Genomic DNA, 25,498 nt, shown 5'->3' on the forward strand with positions numbered 1-25,498 from the left:
CCTTTCTTGGATAGTTTGTAGTTCTCTGAACCAAACAAGCAACAGGTTTAGATCCAGAGAGAGCAACACCACTTAGGAAGAACAAAAAGGTCTTGTAATGGTTGGTACAAGTTTCCCTGTTTAAACCATTTCATGGTCAAAGACAAGAAGGAAGCTAACTCTTCAAAGGGCCTACTTATGGGCAATGTTTGAAAATAACACTGGTGCAGGCTGGGGAAAGTTCATGCTTTTGGCAACCTGAGGATGGGTATTTAACTTGCACCGGGCTCGCTCTTGCTTCCAGAAGATGAATTCCACCCTTGCCTTCTTCCTCACCACACCATTCCCCATCTCCCACCCCAAGCTCAATGTAACACTTTGCTCTTTTCACAGTTTCTCATTACTAAGTTTTAAAAACATTGCCTAACTGGTAATTACAATCTGAAACAATTCTTTTTGGGGAGCCCTGGGCTATTGCTGGCTGGTAATCTTTCAGGAATGTCAGAGAGAGGGGAGGGAAGAGAGATTCCAAAGAAACTTCGAAGACAAGGACTTGTGCCTCATTTCATCCCTCTCCTCCCAGCTCCTGCGCCTGCCCCTCCATCCGCATCCTTGGGGAGGGAGGGGGCAATCACCTCCCCTCCGGACTTCACTCTTCTTCTTGGGTCACTTTTCTAACCTCTGCATCTCTTACTTTAGTTCTAAGTTCCCCAGTTCTGCCCATTGTTTTTGTTGTTGTTTGTTTAAATGGGAAATCACCTTCCCCTTCAAAGGGGATGCCTGAATTTTGGCAAATTCTGCCTAAAGAAACCACTGAGAAAGAGACATGGTGAAGGGCTTTTCCATAGGTTACCTCCAGCCTGGGCGAAGGCACCTCGGTGTGTCAGAGGCTGGTCTTGTGGTTTCTCATTATCCTTCAGGGGGTTCCATTTGGACTCATTCTTGTCATTCCATCCATACCAGCTCCCCTTTCCCCCAGAAAAAGCCAGTGAAGGCGGTGACCTGAGCCCCCTGGAGTGAGATGCAGGTTGCCACTTCTCTAGACCCGATGAGGCCGGGGCAGAGCTGGGTATACAAGCAAGAGGCAAAGGCCCGCTTGGATCCGCCTCTTGTCTTGCAAAGCTCTTCCAAAGGCAGGACCCCTTCTGACTTTGTAATATCTCTATCTTAACACTTTCTGCAGGGGCGCGGGGTCGGGGGTCACGGAACGGGGCCAGAAAGACCCACCTCCTTTACACAAGTAGAAAACAATCTGACCGAGATGTGGTCGAAGGTGAGTCTTCCTCCCACAGGTTCCCTTCTTAAACTGTTAATTCCTCCCGCCCCATCCTTGGAGCAGTTGAGAAATAGGTACGCGTCTCCCCTACCCCCACCTCCCAGATTTCCATCTGTTGAGACACACGAGGAAACCCAAACCCACACTAATAACAACCAAAAAAAAAAAAAAAAAAAACCACACACACACACACACACAACTGAAGAAATCCTCCTTGGCTGGTTTTTCCAGGATGGTCCCCCCGGGCAAGGTGTGAAATTCCGTCTCTCCCTCTGGGCAGGCAGGTGGAAGGTTCTGGGAAGGCAGAACTCCCTGGTCTCCCACCGGCAGAAAAAAGTCCAGGCTGCGGCCCCGCTCTCCGCCTCGTCGGGGGCCAGCTCCCCTCCGCCTCTCCGCGGTCGGACCTCCCCCCGGGCCATCCCGGGCCGAGGCGGCAGGAAGGCGCCGCTACCTGCAGCCGCACGACTCCACCACCATGTCCTCGTACTGCTTGTAGACCACGTTATTGCCCGCGTCGATGTACAAGATGCTGATGGGAGTCAATTTGGTGGGCACGCAGCAGCTGGGCGGGGTGGAGCCGGGGTCCATGGAGTTCATCAGCGTCTGGATGATGGCGTGGTTGGTGGGCTCCAGGTGCGAGCGCAGCGGGAAGTCGCACACGCCCTCGCAGTGGTAGGCCTCGTACTCCAGGGGCGCGATAATCCAGTCGTCCCAGCCCAGCTCCTTGAAGTTCACGTGGAGGGGCTTCTTGCTGCAGCGCAGCCTCGACTTCTTGCCGTGCCGCTTGCCGTGGCGGCTGGCGAAGGCCGTGCGCCGCCGCCGCCGGCCGGCCGAGGGCGGCCAGGGCCCGGCGTCCGGGGTGCCCGACGGCGGCGGCGGCGGCCCCGACCCCTCGGCGCCCGCGCCGGGGCCGACCACCTCGGTGGCCGAGCCCAGCTGCTCGCGCATCTCGGCGAACAGGGTCTTGCGCTGGGACCTGGAGAACACGACGAGCAAGGCGCGCTCCTGGGGGGTCCGCACCCTCCGGCCGAAGCCCAGACTCCGCAGGTCCGGGGGCGGCGGCTGCTGGGGCCCCGGCGCGCGCGCCTCGGCCTCCCCGGCACCCGGCTCGCCGCCCCACGCGGCCCGAAGCTCCAAGCACAGCTGCTTCCAGGGCTGGGGGCGCAGGCCCCGCCACACGTCGAAGACTTCCCAGCCGGGCCGGGGCGCCCCCTGCGGGTCCAGGCTCCGCGCTTCCAGCAGCAGGGGCGACTGGCAGGCGAAGAGCTGCAAGCGGAGCGGGCCGGCCGGCGGCCCCCAGGGCGCAGCGGGCGCCTGGCGAAACAGCCGCAGCTCCGCGCCCACCAGCTCTTCTTTGTCTGAGAGCGTGGACACATCAAACAAATACTTCTGTCTCCGGAGAGGAGTGTGCGAGAGATCGTCTGCGAGATAATAATAATAATAATTACAGTCAGTTTCACTTAAGAGGGACATCAGCCCAGAGCTCTGCGGCCGCCCCTGGGAGGGAGCCGGGGCAGGTCGGTAGGGGTCCCGGGGCGCCCGCCCGGAGGGTTGACCACCCCGGCTCCCCGCCCCGGCGGAGCGCGGCAAAAAGGAAGGCGCACCAGGGTGGCCCCCTCGTCCCCATGAGCGCGGGACACCCTGCGCTGAAGTCGGTGGAGGAGGCGGCCGCAGCGGCCTCCCGGGTTTCCCCCCTCCACACACCCCCAGGAGCCTGCGTAACCACTAATGCGCCCTTTGTGGCCGCGATACCTCTGCACCTCCGCTCGGCTGGCTCGTTCTCATCATTCCCGTCTCAGTCCAAACGTCACTTCTTCCGAAAGGGCCATCTTCGACCACCCTGATCTAAAGCAGACTCCCTCGGTCACTATCAGGGGACCCTGGTGTATTACCTTCCCGGCACTTAGCACGATCTACACGGACCTCGTTTGTATTCGTCTCCTTAGTGGTCTGCCTTTCCCAGCAACAGCCATGCCCCACCTCCAACAGCCCATAGGAGCGAGCCCCCTGTGCTGGCCAGTCTTGCTCACCGCAGTGTCTACAGGCCTGTCTGACCTAGGGTACACGCCAGTCAGTAAGTGGGCAACTTCTTGGCTGCCCTTTATAACTACCTAGAGAGTTTTAAAATGACAGCAACAGAGCATGCTTCAGCCAACTGGATCAATATCTGAGGACAGGGCCTGGGTATTGGAGTTTTGTTGGGCTTTCTTAGCTTTGCTTTAAAAAAAAAAAAAGCTCCAAGTTGATTTGAAGGGACAGCCCAAGTTGAAACGTAGGGGTCTGGTGGAACGGTGGAAGGTGCTGCCCAGCAGACAGGTTTGCTGAAACCTTTAGGCCCAGTAGGAAGTTCACAGAATGCAAAGCTGCAAGGCAATTTCTTTCTTTTTTAAATTCATCAGTCACTTAAGAAACAAAAGAGCAAGAAGGGTTTCCAAAGTCTGCAAGGGTGCAAATGAATGAACACTAACTCCAGGCATCTATCCATTGAGAGGATCCTGCAGCCAATGAGAAATAAATACATCAGCAAGGAGAAGAACCTAAGCAATGCATACACACAGAGAATGACATTTCCCCCTCCTCCACCTATCCAATCTGAGATCGTCTTGCTTTGCAACTAATCCTGAAGATAAAATTTGTGGTTACCACTGAGAGAAAAAAACGGGGGCACCTGGAGGAGGAACAGTAACAGGGTTTTAAAATTCAGGGTGAATTCCTGGGACCCAGGCAAAACTGGACTTCTTTTTTGACACATCTGTGCATGAAGCCAATCCCACTTCAGTGTGCAAGGCGGAAAGCTAACCAGATTTTCCTGGGCTGCCTTCTCATAAAATATTTACAACCCAGCAAATACAAAAATCCCCAAAGCCCCCAGCTTGCCCCAGAAGCTAGTAAAGTTGGGGTAGACTTCAATAGTAAAAGTGTCACCGGGTCCTGGGGTCCGGCCCTCGATGCCTGTCCAGATGGAGCCCCAGGGCACTGGATCTGGAGCCTCTGCCACACCCAGTCCCCACTCCAGGCTGACCGCTGGGCGGCCGGCCGCCTCACTCTGTCCTGCAAGTCCGGACCTGAGATGGAGCTGTGGGAAGGGTTAGAGAGGTGAAAAGGGAAAAGCCGCTGGAGGCACTTGATTTATGGGAGCCAAGACCTTCAAACCGACCAGGGTCACATTAAAATCAGTGGGAATTCAGCACACTTTCTTCTCCTTTAAAGAAACCTGTGTCTGACAACATTCAACCGCCACCCAGATCTCTGGACCTATTATTGCCTGAGGCTTCCCCTTCCTGTCTCTCAAATTTCTCTCTCCCCAAACTAAGGAGGTGATAAGAGGGACAAACCTAAGGTTCTTGCTGCACCAGCTCGATGTCTTGAGGGCTGACATATTTTTCATCCTTACTTTATCCACAAACACAGATCAGTCCTGCAAGGTAAGTACTCATATTGTTCCCATTTTACAGATGGGAAAACCAAGGCTTGGAAAAATTATCCAAGTCTGACAACTAATAAGTGGTGGTATTCAGACTCAAACCTAGGTCCCTTTAATTCCAGAGTTGGAGCATTTAGCCGGTAAGCCCCATGGCTCCCTGGAGAAGGAAATGGCAACCCACTCCAGTATTCTTGCCTAGAGAATCCTGTTGGTGGAGGAGCCTGGTGGGCTGCTGTCCATAGGGTCGCACAGAGTTGGACACGACTGAAACGACTTATCATGCATGCATGCATGCATTGGAGAAGAAAATAGCATCCCACTCCAGTATTCTTGCCTGGAGAATCCCAGGGACAGAGGAGTCTGGTGGGCTGATGTCTTTGGGGTCTCACAGTAGGACACGACTGAAGCAACTTAGCAGTAGCAGCAGCAGCCCATGGCTCCCATTGCCTATCCATTAGAGTCCAGGTCCTGGAGCCAAGGCAACTGGGAGTGGCCAGGGTATAAGTGATGAAGCATACAGTCCAAACTGTATTTTCAGGGCTTGGTAGGAATCAAACCTGGGATCCTATAGGAAATCATTTCCATCTCTTACATTTCCATCTCTGCTTTTGAGACAATTTGTCGCTGGTTGGAGAGGTATAAGGGAAGAAGAGGCAGGTGTAAAAGATTATTTATTTAGTTTTCTCTCATGCAACACAGAGAAATCAGCCTGCTTTTGTTTTCATTCCTTTTTCAAAAGCATGGACTGCCATACAACAATGCAAATCAGTCATAATTATACTTAATCCCCTCCCTGCCTGCATTGGTGTATGGCAGAAATCAACACAATATTGTAAAAAAAAAATGTTTTTTAAGTTAAAGAAAGTAAAAGTGTGAACTAATAAATGCTTAGTCTACACAGCTGAGTCATGTTTTTCTAATCCTCAAGAGGGGTCAAAACAGAGAAAAACTCTGTAAAAAGAGGTTTCCACTGATTCTGCAGCCTTGGGATTCACATGATTTTTCTAGCGAGATCAGCCTGCTTCCCCACCCTTTCCAGAACTAGGAGAAAGAATACAAATGGGGGCTCCCACCTGTATCCTGCTCTCTTTTCTTCCCATACCAGCTCCGTCCCAGTTTGGGGGCCTCGCCTGCATGGACACACTTGCCACAGGTGCACACTTCCCCAGCTACAGGTGCACACACTGGGCAGTCGACACCCCCAGGAGGACAGACCCAGAGGAGAAGCTGACCAGGGCCTGGAAGAGGGCTCAGGGCCATGTGAGCGAAATGCGGTGGCTCAGGTACCAGAGCAGAGCAGTGTGAATAGCTCTCCCAGCCACTGAACCTGCAGTGGTCCCTAAAAACACATCATCAGCTTTCCCCTGGAGCCTGTTAGAAAAGCACACTCTCTTGGGCCCCAGAGGTTTGAGATGGGACCCAGAATTTGCATTTTCCTCAGTTCCCATGTGATGCTGGTTGGGTCCCTACTGTAGGAACCACACATCTAGATGAGCCCACCCCCTGGGCTCTTCAGATGCCCCACCAGGTGGGGAGGGCCGCATGGGGATAAAACGCAGGGCCGGGGCAGGAGCTAAGGCAGCACTCCCCAGAACCAAGTTCCTATTGCTCCCTGCTCCTCCTGCCCCCACAGACACCCCCATTTTTTTTAACTCTTACAGCCACATGTGTCCAGAACTTCTAATCCACCATCCGTGGCTGCTCTGTGAAGCTCCCCTGCAGACCACATTCTCCACCTGTCTGGACCTGCTCTGGAGGCATGCATCACAGAAAGAGCCCCAGAGGAGGCTTCCAGCTTGGGGAGTGCACACACCATCCACTGTGACCCTGCAGACACTTTGCCTGACGATGCTGGCGTCACAGGGCCTGGCTCCTGCTGTCCTGGCTATCTATGGGTAGAAAGCCAGCCCTTCACACTCCCGCCCACAAGCCTCCTCTCCCGCCACTGGAGTGTAGTTGCTCAGTCGTGTCCAGCTCTTTGCGACCCCATGGACTGTCGCCTGGCCAGGCTCCTCTGTCCATGGGATTCTCCAGGCAAGAACACCGGAGTGGGTCGCCCTTTCCTTCTCCAGGGGATCTTCTTGACCCAGGGATAGAACTCGGGTCTCCTGCATTGCAGAAAGATTCTTTACCATCTGAGCCACCAGGGATGCCCAAGAAGCAAATATCAGAAAAAGGATACCCGAGGGCGCCTTAAGTCAGGATACCCAGGAGAGCGGCGTAGGGCAGCCTTCCCCGCCCTCCCGCACTAATTGAGCTGCGGACGGCTCTAGCGCGCGCCAGCCTGCAGACCGCCTCCGAAAACCCCAAACATCCTTTGGTTTGGGGCGGAAAGGGCCCGGCCCGCACTGCGTTTCCCCAGGACGTCTTGCCTCATGTCCGCAACTTGAGGTCCCTCGTGAGAGTCCTGGTTGCATCGTGAGTCAGTCTGCGGGGCCCCGAGGGCGCCCCGCAGCTCCAGCTCGCCCCCCAGGGCCCTTCGCGCCCAGCCCCTGGGCTCCAGGACGCTGCCAACTAGCGCGTCCCGCTCGCGTCCTCTAAATCCGCAGTGACCTAAGCGGCCACCAGCGGGCCCCAACCGCCTCCGCCGGCCGCCCACCGCTCGGCCGGCCGCCTGTCCTCCGGCGATGGGCTGCGGCCCAGAAAGCCGCGATGACAGCGGGGTCTCCCACCCCTAGTCCGCTAGGTGGGGACGGAGCGGGGAGGATAATCGCCTGTCTTCACCAAGGAGACTCCGGGGGTCTTAGCTGCTCAGCCTTCCCTCCCCCAACACACCCCTTCAAAAGCATCCCTGAACGCTCCCGGGAGCGCCTCTGTGCCGGGCACGTGCTCGGGGTTTGGTGGCCTCGGTGCCGTGCGTGAATCCTCAGCGACAGCGTGCCAGGCCCTTTCTAACTGCTACGCACTCACTCTTTGATAGGTGAGAGAGCGGTCTCCACGAGGAGTCATCCCTCGCCCAGGGTCTTGCAACTCGGAAGGGGGACACGATCAGAACGTCCTGATGCGGACCGAAGCCCTGGGACCGGAGCCACGCCCCTCTCCCAGGGTTCTGATTGGGCCGCCGGGCAGACAGGGAGGCCGTGAGACCCGCATCCATCACAGAGACGCCAACACAAAGGGCGCTGGGGTCCGTCCGCCAGGAATTCCTTCCCCCCCTCCCCCTTTACTAGAAATGAGAAGACCTTCAAGCAGGGAACTCAAAGCTGGCTTGGAGCCTCTTCTTCCCAGGTCACTCAGCCCTGACGATGCCCTGAGGTTGCCCAAGTCCACAAGTTGGAAATAGAGCCAAGTGTACTGGGTGAGTAAAAGGGAGCCTTCGGTCCTCTCTCCGCTGGGCTATGAAGGTCTCTGAGTAATTTCTGCTCCAACTATTACCCTCTCCTGGGACAGTGATCTCCTGGTCATCCCCCGCCCCACACACAATCACACTCTTGTCCTGAGTCCCACCTCCACTAAGATCTGAGCCTTGCAAACTGCTGACCTTGCTGAGCAGTCCCACTGATTCATGAGGCCACCCGCACAATTCACCCGGGATGCTTTTGCTCACCTCCAGCATAATCCTAACAGTGAAGTCTGCTGTTTGCACTCACTGTGTGCATACTAAGTCACTTCAGTCATGTCTGACTCTTTGCGACCCTACAAACTGTAGCCCACCAGGCCCCTCTGTCCATGGGATTCTCCAGACAAGAATACTGGAGTAGGTTACCATTCCCTTCTCCAAGGGATCTATCTTCATGACCCAGGGATCGAACACATGTCTCATGTCTCCTGCATTGGCAGACAGGTTCTTTACTACTAGCGCCATCTGGGAAGCCCACTATGTGCTGGGCATGATCTAAATTCTAGACTTATAATAAGTCATTTAAGTTTCAAAACGGCCTAAGTCATTTTCTTCAAAAAAAGAAAAAATATCATTATTATGTCATGATTCAGAAAACTAAAACACAGAGGGCTCAAGTGTCACTTGTCCAAGATAGAGGTCGATGAGGCAGTCTGGCTCCAATATCAGTGCCACCACTCTGGACTTCCCAGCCGCTGACCTGTGTGTCTGGTAGAGACCCTGAGAATGCTCCAGCTCTTTTGCACTGCTGGTGACTGTGGGGAGGACATCCATCCCCGATCTCCAAGTGTCAATCACTTCCTAATCAACAGAACTGAAGGGATGCCAACAACTGGACTTTTGAAATAGAACTTAGATGGAAACAACTTTCTCAAAATGAGAACAGTCACTGGTGGAAGGCTGGCAAATGAGATAGAGTAAGAAAGACGTCCGAGGATATGTGTACCCGTTAGTTACTACTGACGACATGGAAAGAGCATAGGAGTCTAGTCTGAGCCACGATTGGAATCCTGACCTGTAACTTATTGGTTGGATGATCTTGGATGGACTGAATCACATAAGCTCTCCCAGCATCATACGCCTCATCTGTAAAGCAGGAAAATGACACCCCCCCTCAACTTTGCAGAGTCATTGTAAAGGTCAGAGTGGAGGCAACCAGAGCTGGCTGTGCATGACAGACAGAAGCACCCAACGAATGCAGCCAATATTACTATAACTACCTATGGCCAGGTAAGGGGTCCTGGGGGGAAGACTCACCTGGACTCCTCTTGGCCTTCTTTGAGATGCAGTCCAGTTCTCTCCACAAGATTTTCAGAAGTGAGTGGAGGGGAGATGCTGGGCAGAGGGGTCAAGAAAGAAACAAGGGCTTCCAGCGAAGGGTCAGGCCCATAAGGGCTTCAGCTTCACCCCCATCACCTTGCTCCATCTCAGTCCCTAGGCTTTATCCACTGCTCTGGGTCCTCCCACAATGCCAAGTGAATGACCAGCCTCCAGCCAGAACCTCATCAAGGACAGGGCCCTCCTCTGCAGGTAGCAGGTAGCAGGATACAAATCTACCACACCCCTGAGAGCCTTACTGGCTGGCCTCCTTGCCCCTCACCTCCCACTCTCCCACTGGCACCTTTGTGGGCACAGACTGTCCACAGAGCCAATCTAGGGTACAGGAGAGGTGTTCCCTAGCTTCATCAGGCAGCTTGGAGGAGAAGGGGTCATAGCCATGAATGACACCTTGGGCTTCAGTGCGAGGAGGCCGTGGCATTACAGTCCCACAGAAGCTCCCCTGGGCCAGCGCCTCCTCACCACACACTCACTCAACGAGCCTTCGCTTTGGGTCTGTTGGCTTCCCCAGTGTTTTCCCCAATAGCTTGCCCTGAATTTCTTAGCTTCTTTCTGCCTTTTAAAGACCAGAAAGGCTCCAGGAAATCCTCCACAGAGAACTTTTCCACCCTCTTCCCAAAGCCTCAGCACGTCCCTGCCCCCTCTCCCTGGGTCTAGCCAGGGCCTTGGGAACCACAAAGAATGAGTCTGGTGGCCAGCCTCTATCCGGAAGAGAAACCTCAATGTTCCCACAGCAAGTTTTCACTCAGCCTGTGGCAAACCAGTGAGGTTGGGTGGGGGGGAGCAAAGGGGAACCCCGATTTCCACCCAGCTGGGAACAACTTCACTCTCCCAGGGAGCTTTCAGCAGGTTTCTGGAAGGAGACATGCCAGCCCTTTACCTGAGGTAAAGGAGGTACTTCGAAGCAGGAGTCCGGAGGTACTTCGAAGAGACTCCTTTGTCTCTCAGGATGAAACAGATTCATTTATAAAGCAGTTTCCATGCACATGGTGCAAACTCTCCTGGCCTCAGGGACTCATGAGCCAGAGATGCAAAGCCCAGATGAAGAACACTTCACCAGCCTTCTCTCTTCACTGACATCCTATCCTGGGCTCTTGACCACAGTGGCTCAGATCTTAATTTGACAGCACCACAGCTGAAATCCAAACAGGAGCTCGGAAGCACCCCACACGTCGACCTTCTCTGTACCTTCCCTCTGCCGCTAAGCAGCCTGTGCTCGCTGTCCTCAGCTGCAGCATCACCTGCAGTCACTGCTGTCTCCTGTACCCTCGGAGCAGGGTCCATACCTGGTTGCTTTGCCCAAGGTCGCCCCACCTGATATGTCGACCTGTATAGGGTCACCTGAGAGCCCAGGGGAGCTGCATTTCAGCCCTGAAACTGCCCTTTGGGCTGGAACATGATCGCGGCCTTTGGATTTGAGGGCTTGGAGATTCAAAGCAGAAGAAAAGGTTCCCATTTTGCGTTGTTTCCCCGCCATGACCAGTCCTGAAGTTGCAGGTGGAAAGACAGGCTCAAACTGGCCTATGATTATGTGCAGGATATTGGACGGTCAACGCCGGGGTGGGGGCGGGATGGGGGAGTTCCTAAGCAGGAGAAACTTCAGTGATGAGTGTTCCTTCAAGTGCTGGCCCGGACACTCCTCCTGAGGCCGGCATCGTGGCAACTTAGCTCCACTGCGTTCACCTCGGGCTGAGTCCCGAAATAACGCGCTAGCATAAATGAGATTTCTGGTGGCAGCTATGACCCATAGTCTAGCATCCTTCGTCCCCCACTGCCCCCCGCCCCCGCTTCCCCCAACCACCGCCCCCACTGCTACTGGGCATGGGAGCAGCGGTCGGCTGAAAAGTGGGATCGCGACTGGACCAAGTTGCCAGGAAGCCAGATTTGCAAAACAGGCGCACGGATTCTCTTCGGGTCAGAGGTTATTTAGGGGGAGAAGGGGTATGAGTAAACCATCCCCGATCGACCCCAAAATTAATTCTCCGCGCTGCCACCGCTCCTGCTTTCCGCTCTGCTCCAGCCGTCAGACCGTCCTCTCCTCCCCTGCACGCACGCCCACTACCGGGTCCCTAAACCCTGCCAGGCCCCAAGGCGCCCCAGCCATGGGCCGCGCAGCGCGCGCCTCCCCGCGAACACCGGTCGGCGCCGCCCGCCGGTTCCCAGAGCCTGCAGCAGCTCATCCCCAGCGGACCCAACCCTGGGGCCCCATCAGCGCTAATGGACTGTCCTGGAGGGCAGGCAGCAGCCTCCCTGGAACCCATGATGCCGACGAGGACCTATCTGATCCCTGTAAACAAGAGACTGGAGAAGGACATGGCACCCACTGCAGTATTCTTGCTTGGAGAATCCCATGGACAGAGGAGCCTGGCAGGCTTTCTAGCCCATAGAGTCGCAAGAGTCGGACACGACTTAGCTACTGAACCACCACCACCACCACCACCAAACAAGAGACACCGTTAAACCGACACTGAGCTTAAAAATAAACAGCCAGGCTTTAAGGGCGCGGGGGTGGGGTGGGGGTGATGGCAATGGGGTTGAGGGAGGTGGTAGGTACCAAGCAAGGAAATGGCGCTGTGAATCCGCATTCCTGCTCGCCACCCCTCGCGGCCTCGACTCGGACCCCTTCCCAGATCCAGAGAGCATTGTTTAACCAGGGGTATTCCATACCTGCAGAGTTCTAAAACTAGAGTCCTCCTCTGCATTTAAAGGCTCCCAGGGATTATTGTTGATATGCTCTGGGTCGTTGGATGCAAGCAGAAGTCCTGGCAGGAAACAAAAATTTTCTTTCCGCCCTACTACATCTTTCCCCCACCTGTCTGCTCAGTGGCCTTCTCCTTGTCCGACCACGCCGCCCCCAGGAAGAAGTCACCAGTTTCCCCGAGGTGTGCGGCCAGAACCCCAGAGCTCCAGCTGGGAGAAAAAAGCGGCCTGTAATAGAGCGCTCATCAGTCCAGCGCTCTGCGGTCCCCACGTTCACTCTGGTCGGAAAGGGAAGCTTTCATGTCTTGATTCAGTTTGCGCGGGAAGGGATTCCCAAGGCCTGTCGTGGGTTGTAGCTTAGGGAATTTTTTTTTTTTTTTTTAATGTGCAGAAACGACAGGGACGTTGGTGCACGTTTTTCGATCCCCTCCCCGCCCTGCCTCCCCCCTCCCCCCGCAACTCGCCAGCTCCCGGAGCCCCAGAACCTCCCTCGCCAGGAAAAAGCACAGTGTCCTTCTCTGATTAGTCTCTCCTGCTGAGGAAGCCCGGCCCAGAATTCTGGCGATGCTTGCCCTCTCTCTGTAGAAGACACTAGGCGTTCTTAGCCTCTTGCTAAAGCGGCATTTGTAAGGAGGCCCTTAAGGCCTTAGGGATGGGAGTGACAATAACTGCTGTTTAACAGCGAGCTCGTGGCCAAGGGTTAGGTTTATGGCCTGAAAAAGGTTTTAGTCATCCTATCCAGACGGGCAGAACAAACTTCTGGTTTCAGGCTTCCTTCCCTTACCCCCGGGGTTAGTTCCAGGACCTGCCCCTTCACTGGACTTGAGCGGGATCCTGAACCTGGGCTTCGCAAACGCTGCGCGGGGCTCACGGGGGCGCGTCCTCACCCGCACGCACTTGAACGCTCAGCAGTCCTTTCCCAAGGCTGTTCCCTCTTTCCGGGGAAATAAAGCCTAGATTGGAACCTTCTGCCGGCTTCCTCACTTGGCCGTCTGGTCTGCATTAGTGTTTTTATAAGGGACTCAAACAAATCGAATACAAGGTCACCAAATAATTAACAGTTGTGAATTCCCTCCATCCCCATTAAAATACTTCCCTGCTTATATTTCATTTTCCGTTTGCCAACGACAACAGGGTTCGGGCAAAAGCCCGGCTGCGTTGATTGCACCACTCTGCGGCTCAGGTCCGCCCAGAAACTCGCTGTTTTGCATAAACATACCGCGCCAGACTCACTTCAATCAGGAGGGAACGATGCCGCTCTTACAAGTGCTTCCCGCCGCCAGACTATCCCCACAACTGTCCTGCCCTGCCCCCTGGCAATCGCGACCCAGAAGGTAAACCTAGAAGCCAGCGATCCCGGGCAAACTCTCCCGAGGTTCATTTCCAGGGTGTCAAGTTCTTCAAGGATGTTCAGATCGCGGTGTTTTTTTTTTTTTTGGTTTGTTTGGTTGGTTGGTTTTTATCTGTTCCCTACTGCCTCCTTTCTGAGAGTGCCATTGTAACAACAACCAAAAAAAAAAAAACTTAAAGAGTATTCTTATTTCAAAATTATCTAGAAACCTAACTCACAGCAGGGTTCTTAGGTTCATTTTGTTTTCTTCATCCTTAAGAGGCTTTTTTTTTTTTTTTTTGGTCCCTTGTTGGAATTAACAGTGGTGCTTCTCACTGCGTAAATTAAAGCCCGAGTTTTGCCTCGCTCTCCCTCACCCTCTATCTTGCAGCCATATTGAATTCACAGTTCTCACAGTCTGCCTTTCCCAGGCCCCGGGGTTAGGGATCCAAGCCTCCTGTACTTGTGGTCTTTTAATGAGTTCTATCATGAGCTAACTGCAATGTCTGTATATCCAACCTGGTCCATCCTGATCCTATCACTGTGCCAACACACACATGCACACACTTTCCCATCTCTGTGGACCCAATATCATCTTGAAAGCACAATTTGGAGGCATTCTTAAAGGTCAAGGCTTCCCTGGTGGCTCAGCTGGAAAAGAATCCACCCACAGCGCAGGAGACCTGGGTTCGATCCCTGGATTGGAAAGATTCCTTGGAGAAGGGAATGGCTACCCACTCCAGTATTCCAGGCTGGAGAAGTCCGTGGACTGTATAGTCCATGGGATCACAAAGAGTTGGACACGACTGAGTGACTTTCACTCACATACAGGTATGTGAAAATTACCTTTAAAAATTAAAGGTCAGGGATAAAGTGGTTTGTGCCTTTTACAGGGAGATCAAAGAGGAAGCAAGGTGCATCTCAGTTTTAGACCTGTGAATTCAAAGTTTCACTCCAACTCCTAACTGAATCTTGAGAGATTACAGAGATAAGGAGTCTGTCAATTTTTCCTACTTCTGTTTCCTGCCACCATCCTTTAGAAATCTCCTCTTGCCTTACTCTATCCATATAGCGCCAGAGGTAAGCATGCAGAACTGGCTATATGCTTCAGCTCTCATTAGCTGTGTGACCTTGAACAACGTGCTTAATCTCTCTGCCTTCTTTAAAATCATCTGTATAACAGGGATTGTAGCACTTTCTTCCTGGGGGAGGGAGGTGTTGTTAGAATTAAATGAAATAATTCATGTAACAGATGTTAGCCCAGCATTCGGTGCACAGTAAATACTTAACATGTCAATATATCCCAGTTATATCGGAGAGCAAACTTAAAGGGTGGACAATCAAGTCTCCTCATGGGGGGTTGAGAGAAGGAGGGCAGGGAGTGAGTCGGTACGGAACATGCAGTGGTCACAGATCTAAAGCGCTCTGGATCCACCCACGCTGGGCAGAGTTCATCCGCATGCTCCCATTCTTAAAACGCAAGCTTTAGGTGTAGTAACTTTTGGGGTTCCGGGGCCCCCAGGTGAGGAAGATTATTTTTAGAAATACTGTACGTTAAGTAGTTTAGGCCTCAACAGCGGGCTTCAGGATTCCTTACGTGGTCTTTGCTTCTGCCCCTGAGGGACCCCTGCTTCTCAAAGCCAAGCCTGCCACACTCGACGGCGATTTAAACATCCCCGAGGCAAGGCGCCAATTCAGCGCGGCCGGCGCGGCTCTCAGTTGGCCGCTTCTCTTTGCTCCTTGCCCTGCCATCCCCAGCTGGGGGAGGGGAGGCCCGCGGGTTTGGCGCGGCTTGAGAGTCCCCACGTGAGAGGGGCGGAAGTCCTCGCCAGGAACCCGGGATGCGCGGCTGGCGGGTCCCTTCCATCACGGGAGACTAGACACCGTTTGATGTGTTATGACATGAACCCTCAATTAGATCGCTGAGTTGAAACACTCCAATCAGGGGCCCGATGCTAAGCAAGCCCCGGAAGGTCCAGACCGAGGTCACCGCCGGTGACACATCAAATCAAAATCAGTGAGAGGGAAAGTGAGGCTTTCCCTTTATCAAGCTGGGGCTGTGGCCTGCAACGCACCCCCTCCCCTGCGCGGCCCCTCCTCCGTGCGCCCCCTCCAGCCCGCGGCTTCGCACTCCTTCGCCCCCGCGCGGCGTGCTCCCCGCCGCACAGCCTTCCAGCTCAACGAACTGCCTTTCTTCCCGTTTTCTGGGAACCTGAGGGCTCGGGGGAGACCGCGCCTTGGACGCGGCGGGCCAGGTGGTCACGCGGCGTCTCCACCGGCTGGGGACCGCGTTCGGGAGTGGAAGCCGGACGTCTGGATCTCGGTCCGGCTAGCCTGCAGAGCTTGGCTAGGGAACAGAGCCCCCTCCCCCTGCCTCCCCCTGCCTCCCCCAGGCTGGGCGCGCAGCCAGTCCCCTCCTACCTCGGGCGCCCAGGGGCGCCCAGCGCGATGCCCGGGGAGAGGCAACCGCGCAAGCCAGGGTGAAGCGAGCCCGCGTCTGCGCCCGACCTGGAGTCCCCAGAGACCTCCCACACTTGCCCCGACGCCGCAGGCTTCGGTGGACGCCACCCAGCAGCCCTCAGGGTCCCCTGGTCCTGTGCCAAACTTTTGGGGCGCAGGTTGCGAGTTAGGGGGCGTCTGTTCTGGCCACTTCCCCGGGGGGAGAAGAAAAGGCGGAGGTTCTGGCCACTTCCCCGGGGGGAGAAGAAAAGGCGCGCCCAACCGCCGGCCACCCTGGGACTCCGGGACTTCCCCTGGGGAAAGGCCTTTAGAGGAATCCCCTCTGTTCTTCCTTAGTCTCTAGACTGGGGAAGTCTGGGGTAAGTCATCGATTAGAGAGTCAGAGAGGATGAAGGATACACAGAGGATCTGGAGGCAGAGAAACAACAGAGGTAGGGCGAGGGTTGGAAGTGGGGTCAGGGCGAGCTGCGCTGGCAGCAGGGAGGCCGGGGACCTGATGCAACGCTGCGACGAAGCCACTTGTATTTGCCAAGGTGGCTTTACTAGTCCTGAAATCACCATAAAATACCTGGCGTTAATTTGCCGCCCAGACCTTTCGGCAGCTCGTGAACCTCGCTGACCTCCGGCTGCAGACGCTAACGCCTCGTGGGCTGGACCCATGCGAGTCAGGAAGGCGGCGGCAAGGAAGGGGGCTTGGGGCCTGAAGCCTGGAAAGATCCGGGGGCTCGGGGCCTGCTCTGTAAATTTCAAGGGCGTGCGAGTCCCCAGGTCAGCCGGGTGGTCCTCTTGGTCCGAACCCCGGCGCTGGCCAGTTCCTGGGCGACCCCACTTGCACTGACCTGGAAGTGGGAGGCGGGGAAGGTATATCGAAGCCGAGGAGCGACGTCTGGGCGGGTGGCAGAGTGGACCGATGCGTCCTTCCTTTCTCCTCGCCGCCTACCTCCCCTTTGCCCTCCCTTTGCTTTTTCCCCCTTCATCCCATCTCCTTCCACGTTATTGTCTCTTTAGGAGCTGAGTGCCCGACGCCTGCGGACCCCTCCCCAATTTCTGGGACCAGGGGAGCGTGAGGTTCTCTCCAAGGCACTCGCCACGCTGCAGACACGCGCGGGTGGCAGGGAGGGGGCGCAGGAGTTTCTGCAGACACCCACACATGCACTCGAGCCCACGGAAGGGCCCAAAGACGGGGCCCCCGGGTCGATGCGCAGAGAGAGGCGAGTTGGCTAGAAAGGTGGGTGAGCACAGCCAGGCACCCACGTGGACTAAGTACCAAAAAGACACCCAAACTGAGCCCACTTGCCTCTGCTCCCGGCTCTCTCAGCCAGTTGTTGCCGCTGCCTCTGCAGAAATGACTGGGTTGCGGCCCCGAGCGCGCGGGGCGCCTATGCGGCTGACCATGCCCACACCCAGCGCCGGGTACCGGCGGAGCGGCTGGGCCGGGCACTGCCACCCGCTGCTCGCGGACTCGCTGCTCCGGACCGCGGCACTCGCTTCTGCCGGCTTTTCCCGGAGCCGATGGGAGCTCGGGGCTTCCCAGCGCTCTCTCGGGTCCCAGGGCCGCTCAGTCCGCCACCGCGCAGCTCCGGGCCTTGGACCGCGCACCCGGTACCATCTGGGATCCCTCGCCGCGGGTTTCATTTCATCAGTGCCCGCCGCGACCCCTCTCCAGCCCGGGTCATCTACCCGCCACCTCCCGCCTTCCACGCTTCCCCCAGCAGACACCAGACGTGCGGCCCCCAGGCTGCTTTCTGCAAAAGGCGAGGGGAAGAGGGAAGGAATGGAGAAAGAAAGAGACGAAAGAGAGGCAGGGAGAATTGCACACTGGAATAAAATCTGCAGCCGCGTTCGGAAACGTACTTGGGCTTGAGAAAAAGCAATTTAAGAAAAGAAAAGGAGGAGGTATCCAGAGCGGAAAGGCGAATTCACAGATGCAGCCTCCTGCCAGCGCCGGAGCTGAGCCCTGGCGGCTGACCTCCAGGGAGAAAGGAGTTTGGGCGTCCTCTTTGCCACTTACCTAGTCCCCTGTCTACAAAGCTAGTGATCGTATTAGCCGACTTGGAAGACTGGAAAAAGCTGGCATTGATGCCCAGCTTCTCGGCGATGGAGTAAGTCCTGTAGATTGACAGCATGTACTCGTGGGGCACCACGCGCGGGCCCCTGCCGGGAGGCTCCCGAACCTCAAGCTGCTGTGGCGGCCGCCGCTGGGGCTCCCCCTGCGGCCTCGGCTGGGGCTCCTGGCGATCCAGGGGCTCCCGGGCCGTGGCATTCTCTCTCGGAGCCCGCGGCATCTTTCCTTCCTTGCGGCTTCGCATTCCCTTGGCGGAGCCCAGCTCGGCGGACGACGAGGAGGAAGAGATGGAAGCTTGCTGGAAACCCGGCAGATCCCACAGGAAACTGATGAGGAAGACGGCCGAGAGCAGGACCCTGGAGGTATCCATGGCGAGCGTCTCCCCGAGAGGCGGCGGCACCGGGCGCGAGGGGCGGCACGGAGCGGCTGGACAGCGGCCGGGGCCCGGCTCCTCCGGCGGACTCGGAGTGCGAGGAGCCGGGTCCCAGCCACACAAATCCCGGCCCCGCCACGCCCCCTCCCGCCCCTCGCCGGGAGGGGAGGGGAGCGGACGGAGGGGAGGAGGGGAGGGTGGGAGGAGAGGCCGGGTGGTGCGGGCAGGAGGTGTGGGGGAGAGGGGCCGCCGCGGGCCGGGGTGGCCTGGAGGGGCCCGCAGCGCCCCCGCGGGACGCGCGCGGGGTTGCCGGGCGGCGCGCGCGGCGCGGGGCCCGGCGCGGCGGGCGGGAGTAGGCGCGCGAGGCCGCTCGGCGGCTAGGAAGCCAGGGTGCTCCGCAGCGCCAGCGCGCCGCCAGCTCTGCTCGAAGCTCGGTGCCACCGCCGCGCCGCGCTGCGCGGGCTCCCGGCCGTCCTCCCCCGCTCCCGGGCCACCTCGGTCGCCGCCCCTCGGCGGGGAGCGTGCAGCCCCGGGAGGAGGCTGGCGGCGGCGGCGGCGGCGCCCCCCAGAGACAGCTCCGAGCAGGCGCCCCTGCAGTCGACTGCGCGTCGACTCCGGGCGGCGGTACCTTCGTCTCCCGGCCCCGGCCTCCCGGGCCAGTCGATCGCTGCCCCTCAAGGGCCAGCCCAGGGGCCAGGGAAGCCTCTCGCGGCGCACGCCAGGCGTAGGGCTCAGCCCAGAGCAGCCCGGTTCTCTCGCCGGGGTTACCGCTTTCCGCCAAGACCCGGCGTCTGTTCCCGACCCTCGAGGTCACGCAAAGGCCACGAGTCTTTAGAGTCTGGATGGATGCTGAAAGCTGCAGCGCTCTCGTGCAGGCCCCAGCCTCTCTCCTCGCTGTCCCCAGCCTCTTCGGACGCCGGGTTCAGGCGACTCTTTTCTCCTCCAGCTGTCCCCCCGGCCTGGCGCCCGCCTCCAGCGCGTCCCCATTTCCCCTCTCTTCCTTCCCTCCCGCCTTCCATACTTCCTCCTTCCCCAAGTTCCTTCTGCATTCCAATCCCTCTTTCCCCAGCCTGCTTTTCTTCCCACACCGCCCTCCCGTCTCTCTCTGCCTTCCCACCCTCTCCCTGCTCGGACACCCCCCTTCCCTTTCGGCGGACCCCTCCCTTTGCAGCTCTTCCCCAATCTGTTTCTCTTCAGCTCAGCCTCGCCCCGTCACGAGTTTCCTTCATCTGTCCCCAGATTCCCCGAGCCTGGCTTCTCCACCCACTGCCTCTCTCATTCCCGGGCCTGACGGCTGAAGTCGAGGCGGAGGGGCTGCCTCTCTCTCGTGGTCTCCGTGCCCCTAGAGCGCTGTGGACGTCGAGTTTCCCCGTGCGTTTACTGGGTGCTCCCGGCGCCAGCCATAAAATGCTCTTAAATCGCCCCAGCCTCTATGGGAGGTAGGCCTTCCGGTTTTCCACCTTGACAGATTTAAACAACGAGGCTGGGAGGGGATAAACGACTTTTCCAAGGACGCTCTGCCAACAGGACGTGCGGCCAGAAGCAGAATCTGAGGGCGCAGGCTCCAGCCCCAGTGCTCGTCCCATTCCTGGGCCAATGTCTCTACTTCATTCTTGCTTTTCCTTTTTCTTTATGGCTTTACTTGCTGTCAGATGAGGTCCTCGCCTACACCGCATGGTGCGTGTGTGTGTGTGTGTGTGTGTGTGCGCGCGCGCGCGCTCGCGCCGGCGCACGTGTTCCCAGTCTTCACTCTCCCCACCCTCTCACTTTCTTCCCCTTCTCCCTTTTGCTATTTCATTCCTTCTTCTGTCCCCGAAGAGTCCAGTCACCTGACCGCATAAAGAGGGAGTCTTGCTTCCTTGCTCCTTTCCTTCCCAAACTTCCTGAAGGTCTGGACACTGGCCTCCCTAGGTAATGGCAAACACCCAAGAGAACCTGTTTCCTTTCATCTTCAACACAGTCTTATGAGGTCAGGGTTGTATTATCCCCATTTTACAGCTAATGGAACTGAGGGCCAAGTTCACACTGCTCCAGAACCTGAGCTCTTAACCACTGGGCTATGGAACTGGCCAGTCTCCTCCTGATCTCTGTCATGGGTATCCCTTCTGGCTCTATCCCAGGCCTACTTATGTCCCAGTTTTTATTTCAAGATTATCAAGTTCTGAGACTTTAGACTCAAAGATGCCTTACCATAACCTTTTCTTCCTTCCTTTCTCTGTGCTTCCAAATAGTTTATTTTTTTATAAACTTAATAACATAAAAGGAAGTGGAACTGAACAAAACATTGTTTTTCAGATTTTTGCCACTACAACAGACTTTCAAAATGTGCTTGCCACTATGGGTCCCCTTGTAATCTGTCTCTGTCTTTTATGTACTTACAGTTGCCATCCAGAGATAGATGTTATGTCGTATCCGCCCCTTGTCACTTAACGTTATGTCCAAAGCATGTCTGCTGGTCCTTCTTTCCGTTTTTGGTTTGATTTTGTTTCATTGCCAAAGCCATTTCCTTGACCTCTCTCTTCTGTGTCCTTTCTGTCCCCTTTGCAGGCCTTCACCAGCTCTCCCCCTCCCTGAACATGCTGCCTCTCCCAAACCACAGACTAAAACCCCTGGTTTCCCACTTGAAGCGGAAGCATTTCCCCTTCCGCCTGCCGCTTGTATTCTCCCGTGTCAACCCAGAGAGGCCTCCTCCTTGCGGTCTCTCTCCATCCCTCCCCTCGGGGAAACAAACACTTGTGGTTTGGGTTATCAGTATTTTAATTTCTATCAGTATGGAGTCTGATTAGTGGTGATTCATGGTTTCAGATCCCCCCAGTCAATAAGAAGGCTTCCTGCCTGCAACTGCTGTCCTGTATGTTCTCTCTTCTTTTTGCTCGTGGCAATTATTATCTGCCACAAGTTATCAGTAAACAGGAACCAAAGTCATCAGCCTATTGTACCTTCGGAGCACTGGATGGAGTCATGGGTAAGAGGATATGACAGTAGGACAGGGGCCACAGAGGATGTGGTCTGTTCTCCTGGCAGGATTCCGCTGGTGCAGATATTATCCTCCTGCGTTGCTACCAGACTCAGGTCCAAGCAAAGGAGGTGTTGGCTCTCCTTTGCCTGAAAGCACTTCTAATGACACTGGTGAGCAGACGGACAAACTCAGTGAATGGGGCGCAAGGTCACAAGCCAGTCGGGGATCTACTGACAACTAGGAGGGAGGCAAGTCTTTCTGACTCTTAATCCAGCGCTTTCCCTATACTAAAAAACATTTCACATCTCAAGTATTATGCCAATGCTCCTCAGTAAAGGATGAAGCTGTCCCTCTTCCTCCCTCATGGATATGTTTCAAATAAGAATCTCAATATTAACAAGGCCACACCGAGGCCTTTGCTCCGTGTGTGTGTGTGTGTTTATGTGTTGTAAAAAATAAAGATATGAGAATAAACTACAAAGATCTGCCTCTAGACCTTCTCAGAACACTTTGAGAATTTGAAACAATGTTGTAGAATTTTCAGTCCAGTCTTAGATTCTCTTGTAATTTCTTCAGCTGTTTCTTCTGTGAGGAACAGCAAAAAGGAGAGGTTCTTGAGCTGAAATGAGAAGGTCTGGTACAGGCACCTTTTGCAGCTTAATAGGTATTCTCTTCATGGTTCGATTTTTTTCCCGCGCAAAGAGAAGGGAATACCGACAGCTGCGCAGTATGGTGTGTCCTGCCCCCCTGTGGACACTGAGGGAGTTACCGGTGGTGAATCAAAACAGTGCTGGACCTGGTGAAGTTTTCAGGGGCTTGCAAGATAAGCAAGGGATAGTGACATCTACATTAACACTAGTTTGAGAAATTAGAGGGTCCTCTATTAGGTGTGTGAAGCATTTGGCAACAAAACATCCATAAAGATCTACCTGCCCAGAGATACAGAATCAAAGCAAACAGAATTGCCCTGTTACTATCTGAAATCTGTGTCATCGTTGTCTCTAAAGCATTATTTCATACTAACCCAGGGAGAGAAGATTCTCTTAAGTAAACAGTTTATCTTGGGGTAGGGGAAGGATGGGGTGGGAATTTGGAGTTAGCAGATGCAAGCTAGGGACATAGAGAGAGAGAATGGGTAAACAACAAGGTCCCACTGCACAGCACAGGGGACTACATTCAATATCCTATGGTAAAGCATAAGGGAAAAGAATATAAAAAGGAATGTGTATAACTGAATCACTTTACTGTACAGCGGGGATTAACGCAACATTGCAAATCAACTATATTCAATTAAAATAAAGAATACATTAATTTTAAAAGAGCTTATCTCTTGCATTATGCCATTTTTTCATTAGACTGTCACTTGAAAAGCAGCTTTTATGACAGAAGTGACAGAGGAGACTAACTTTTTAGTATGGGCCCTGCATGCTTAGTCTCCCAGTCATGTCCAACTCTGCGACCCTAGGGACTGCAGCCACCAGGTTCCTCTGTCCATGGGGATTCTCCAGGCTGGAATACTGGAGTGGGTTAGCAGCTCCGCCTTCAGGGGATCAGACGCGCATCTTCTGTGTCTGTTGCATTGCAAGTGGATTCTTTACCCGTTTGAGCCATCGGGGAAGAGGGCCCTACCCACAAGGGAAGTAGCCATTCTGTAAAGTCTCCTGAATTATATTCTGGAAGGATAGTCTAGCACCTGAAATTTGCAGAAATTAAGTAATTTCTTTAGTTTGCGGTGCTGTTTTCACAATGTCCCAGTTAAACAAATGGGGATCAGGTACTCCCCCCATTCATACTTTAATCCTGCTATGATACTATTCCGAATAAACTGACAAACTGGTTGACAACGGTAACTGCTTGATACCTGTATGGTCCAAGAGAAACAAGACTTGAGACTGGCAGGTTTTTGATTGAAAGAAGGCTAAGGACGAAAAGAACCGGGGCAGTGGGTTTAAAACGCTCTTCCTTTGAGCTCCTAGAGCTTTCAACAAGAGGCGTGAGGAGAAGCCTACCACTGAGGCCCCGCGTTTCCCGCATTCCCACAAGCTGAGCATCCCTGCTCTGTGTTTCTGACCTTTCCCGACTTCATCTTCAGGCAACAGTCCCTCAGAAAAGAAAAAAGAAAATACTTAGAGTACTGAGCAATCTTCCTCAAAGGAGGGTGAAAAGTCAACAGAGTCCTGACCAACAGGAAGAAAGACGAAAAGTGGTGGAGAAGGCAAAAGAGGAAAAAAAAAAAAAAAAACCCTTAGGAAATGGTGCACAGGAAGATAAAACTGCTCTTGCACAATTTGGCCTCAGAGGTACCAGCTTTCCCCCTGCTTTCCCCAGTGTGATATGCAGACCTATTGTGCCACTAGGTCTGTCTGCTTTGGCAACGTCTGTCACTTCAGATGGAGGTAAAGCTACATCCCTCTGGGGGTTTTGTGTAGATTGCATACAGCAAATTATGCAAATTCTTATTACAGATGCGGGTATGTGTATGCTGTGCTCAGTCACTACAATTGTGTCCGATTCTTTGCAACCCCGTGGACCATAGCCCACCAGGCTCCTCTGTTCATGGGATTTGCCAGGCAAGAATCCTGGAGTGGGTTGCCATTCTCTTCTCCAGGGGATCTTCCTGACCCAGGGATCGAACCCGAGTCTCCTGAGTCTCTTGCATTGAAGGTAAGTTCTTTTACCTGCTGAGCCATTGGGGAAACCCATATGTAAATATGGTGACCATTTGGATTTTCTAAATGTAAAATAATACTCTGGTAATTTTATTATTTCTCAATTTTTATACTTTTGCTCTGGAATTACATTTTAAAACTTCAATCTAACCAACTCTCATATTCTCTTAAGAATTTTTATTGTTAAGTTGCTTCTCTAAAAAAGCTTAATTTGTTTGACATAGTGATCTTTTACTGTATTTCACTGTGAATTTGTGGCAACACTTTTCTTCTCTAATGATTCGACATGTTTTATGTTGGTCCAAATCGTCTAGATTAAAAACACATTGCAGTTCGCTAATAAGTATTGGGATACTTAAATTGAGCAGACAAAATGCCTTCTCAAATGAGCATCTAGTATGGTTATGAGAGTAAAGATGATTAAACTCTAGAAATGATTTGATCTTTGCCAAATCTTGCATAGAAAATTACAATTACATAGGAAATTGTCTTTCCTATTTAGGATCAGACTTGGTTTTAAAAATCACTACCAACTTTGTCAACATTAAAATAGAAGCAATCAAGATGTGAAATTTCACACAGGGGATCTACAATATTTGGATAATTATGAGCATATGGCTACTTTACATGAGATCTCTGTTAAAAGTGTATTTACTAGGGCTCTGGGAAAACAGAGGTTCTCAGATTCAGGGTTTATTTACATGTGCTGAGAATATCATGTTTACTATCGATGTATCATAATCTATTCTTGCTTCAGAACTCTAAGTGGAATTAGCTAAATGATCACAGTATCTATTGTTTATCGCTCTCTTGTCTGTTAATATCCCAGGCTTTACATGTAAAAGAAATGGCAAAGAACAACTAATTTGGTGAATGTTTTCTCAATCATTATAGAAACAATTCCATATATTTTGTTAGAATTTAGGGCAGGAACCTGTACTGACTGGTTTCAGTAGATTCTAGTCAAATAGAAAGGATTGGTGGAACAGCAATTTGATTTCCTGTCTCTTTGAAGATGCTTCAATGTATCCATTCCCAGGAATCACTAAAAACAAAGACAAATTTGTTGTCTGCTGCTGCTGCTGCTGCTAAGTCACTTCAGTCGTGTCCGATTCTGTGTGACCCCGCAGACGGAAGCCCACCAGGCTCCCCCATCCCTGAGATTCTCCAGGCAAAAACACTGGAGTGGGTTGCCTTTCTTTCTCCAATGTGTGAAAGTGAAAAGTGAAAGTGAAGTCACTCAGTCGTGTCCGACCCTTAGCGACCCCACGGACTGCAGCCTACCAGGCTGCTCCATCCATGGGATTTTCTAGGCAAGAGTTGTCTACTCTTTAGAATTAATTAAATGAACACTTTAAATGTGAAAAACGGTTGAAACGTTATTAGGAAATTGATAAATATGAGATTCAAGAGTTTGAAATGTCACCATAAGCCCTACTTTTTCCTTGAAAAGCTTTCCCTCCATGACTTTGCTTCTCAAATGTGAAGATGATGAAATGCCACAGCTACAACTTATAATGAATTGATCTTTAAAAACAGTCAGAAAGTAGAATGGTGGTTGCCAGAGGCTGGGGGGAGGCGGGAG

At 53.8% G+C, this 25,498-nt stretch overlaps 1 protein-coding gene across 1 annotated transcript; it reads right to left on the reverse strand.

Annotated features, from left to right (window-relative positions):
* Positions 1-1,478: 1,478 nt before the first annotated feature.
* On the reverse strand, positions 1,479-18,315 carry GDF6 (growth differentiation factor 6). Its single transcript, XM_055432496.2, has 2 exons — positions 17,859-18,315; positions 1,479-2,676 (listed from the first exon to the last, which is right to left on the reverse strand). The coding sequence occupies exons 1-2, from the start codon at positions 18,280-18,282 to the stop codon at positions 1,703-1,705; spliced, it is 1,398 nt and encodes a 465-aa protein (XP_055288471.1). The 5' UTR covers positions 18,283-18,315; the 3' UTR covers positions 1,479-1,702.
* Between the last annotated feature and the right edge of the window lie 7,183 nt (positions 18,316-25,498).

The sequence above is a fragment of the Moschus berezovskii genome, chromosome 16, assembly GCF_049115385.1.
Source record: "Moschus berezovskii isolate FMDL1 chromosome 16, NW_MosBer_1.0, whole genome shotgun sequence".
NCBI lineage: Eukaryota > Metazoa > Chordata > Mammalia > Artiodactyla > Moschidae > Moschus > Moschus berezovskii.

Excerpts from the sequence above, each read along its gene's own strand:
- GDF6 (XM_055432496.2), bottom strand. The coding sequence starts at position 18,282 with ATGGATACCTCCAGGGTCCTGCTCTCGGCCGTCTTCCTCATCAGTTTC. Across the intron at positions 2,677-17,858 it reads CTTTGTAGACAGGGGACTAG|ACGATCTCTCGCACACTCCT; the intron begins GTAAGTGGCAAA and ends ATTATCTCGCAG.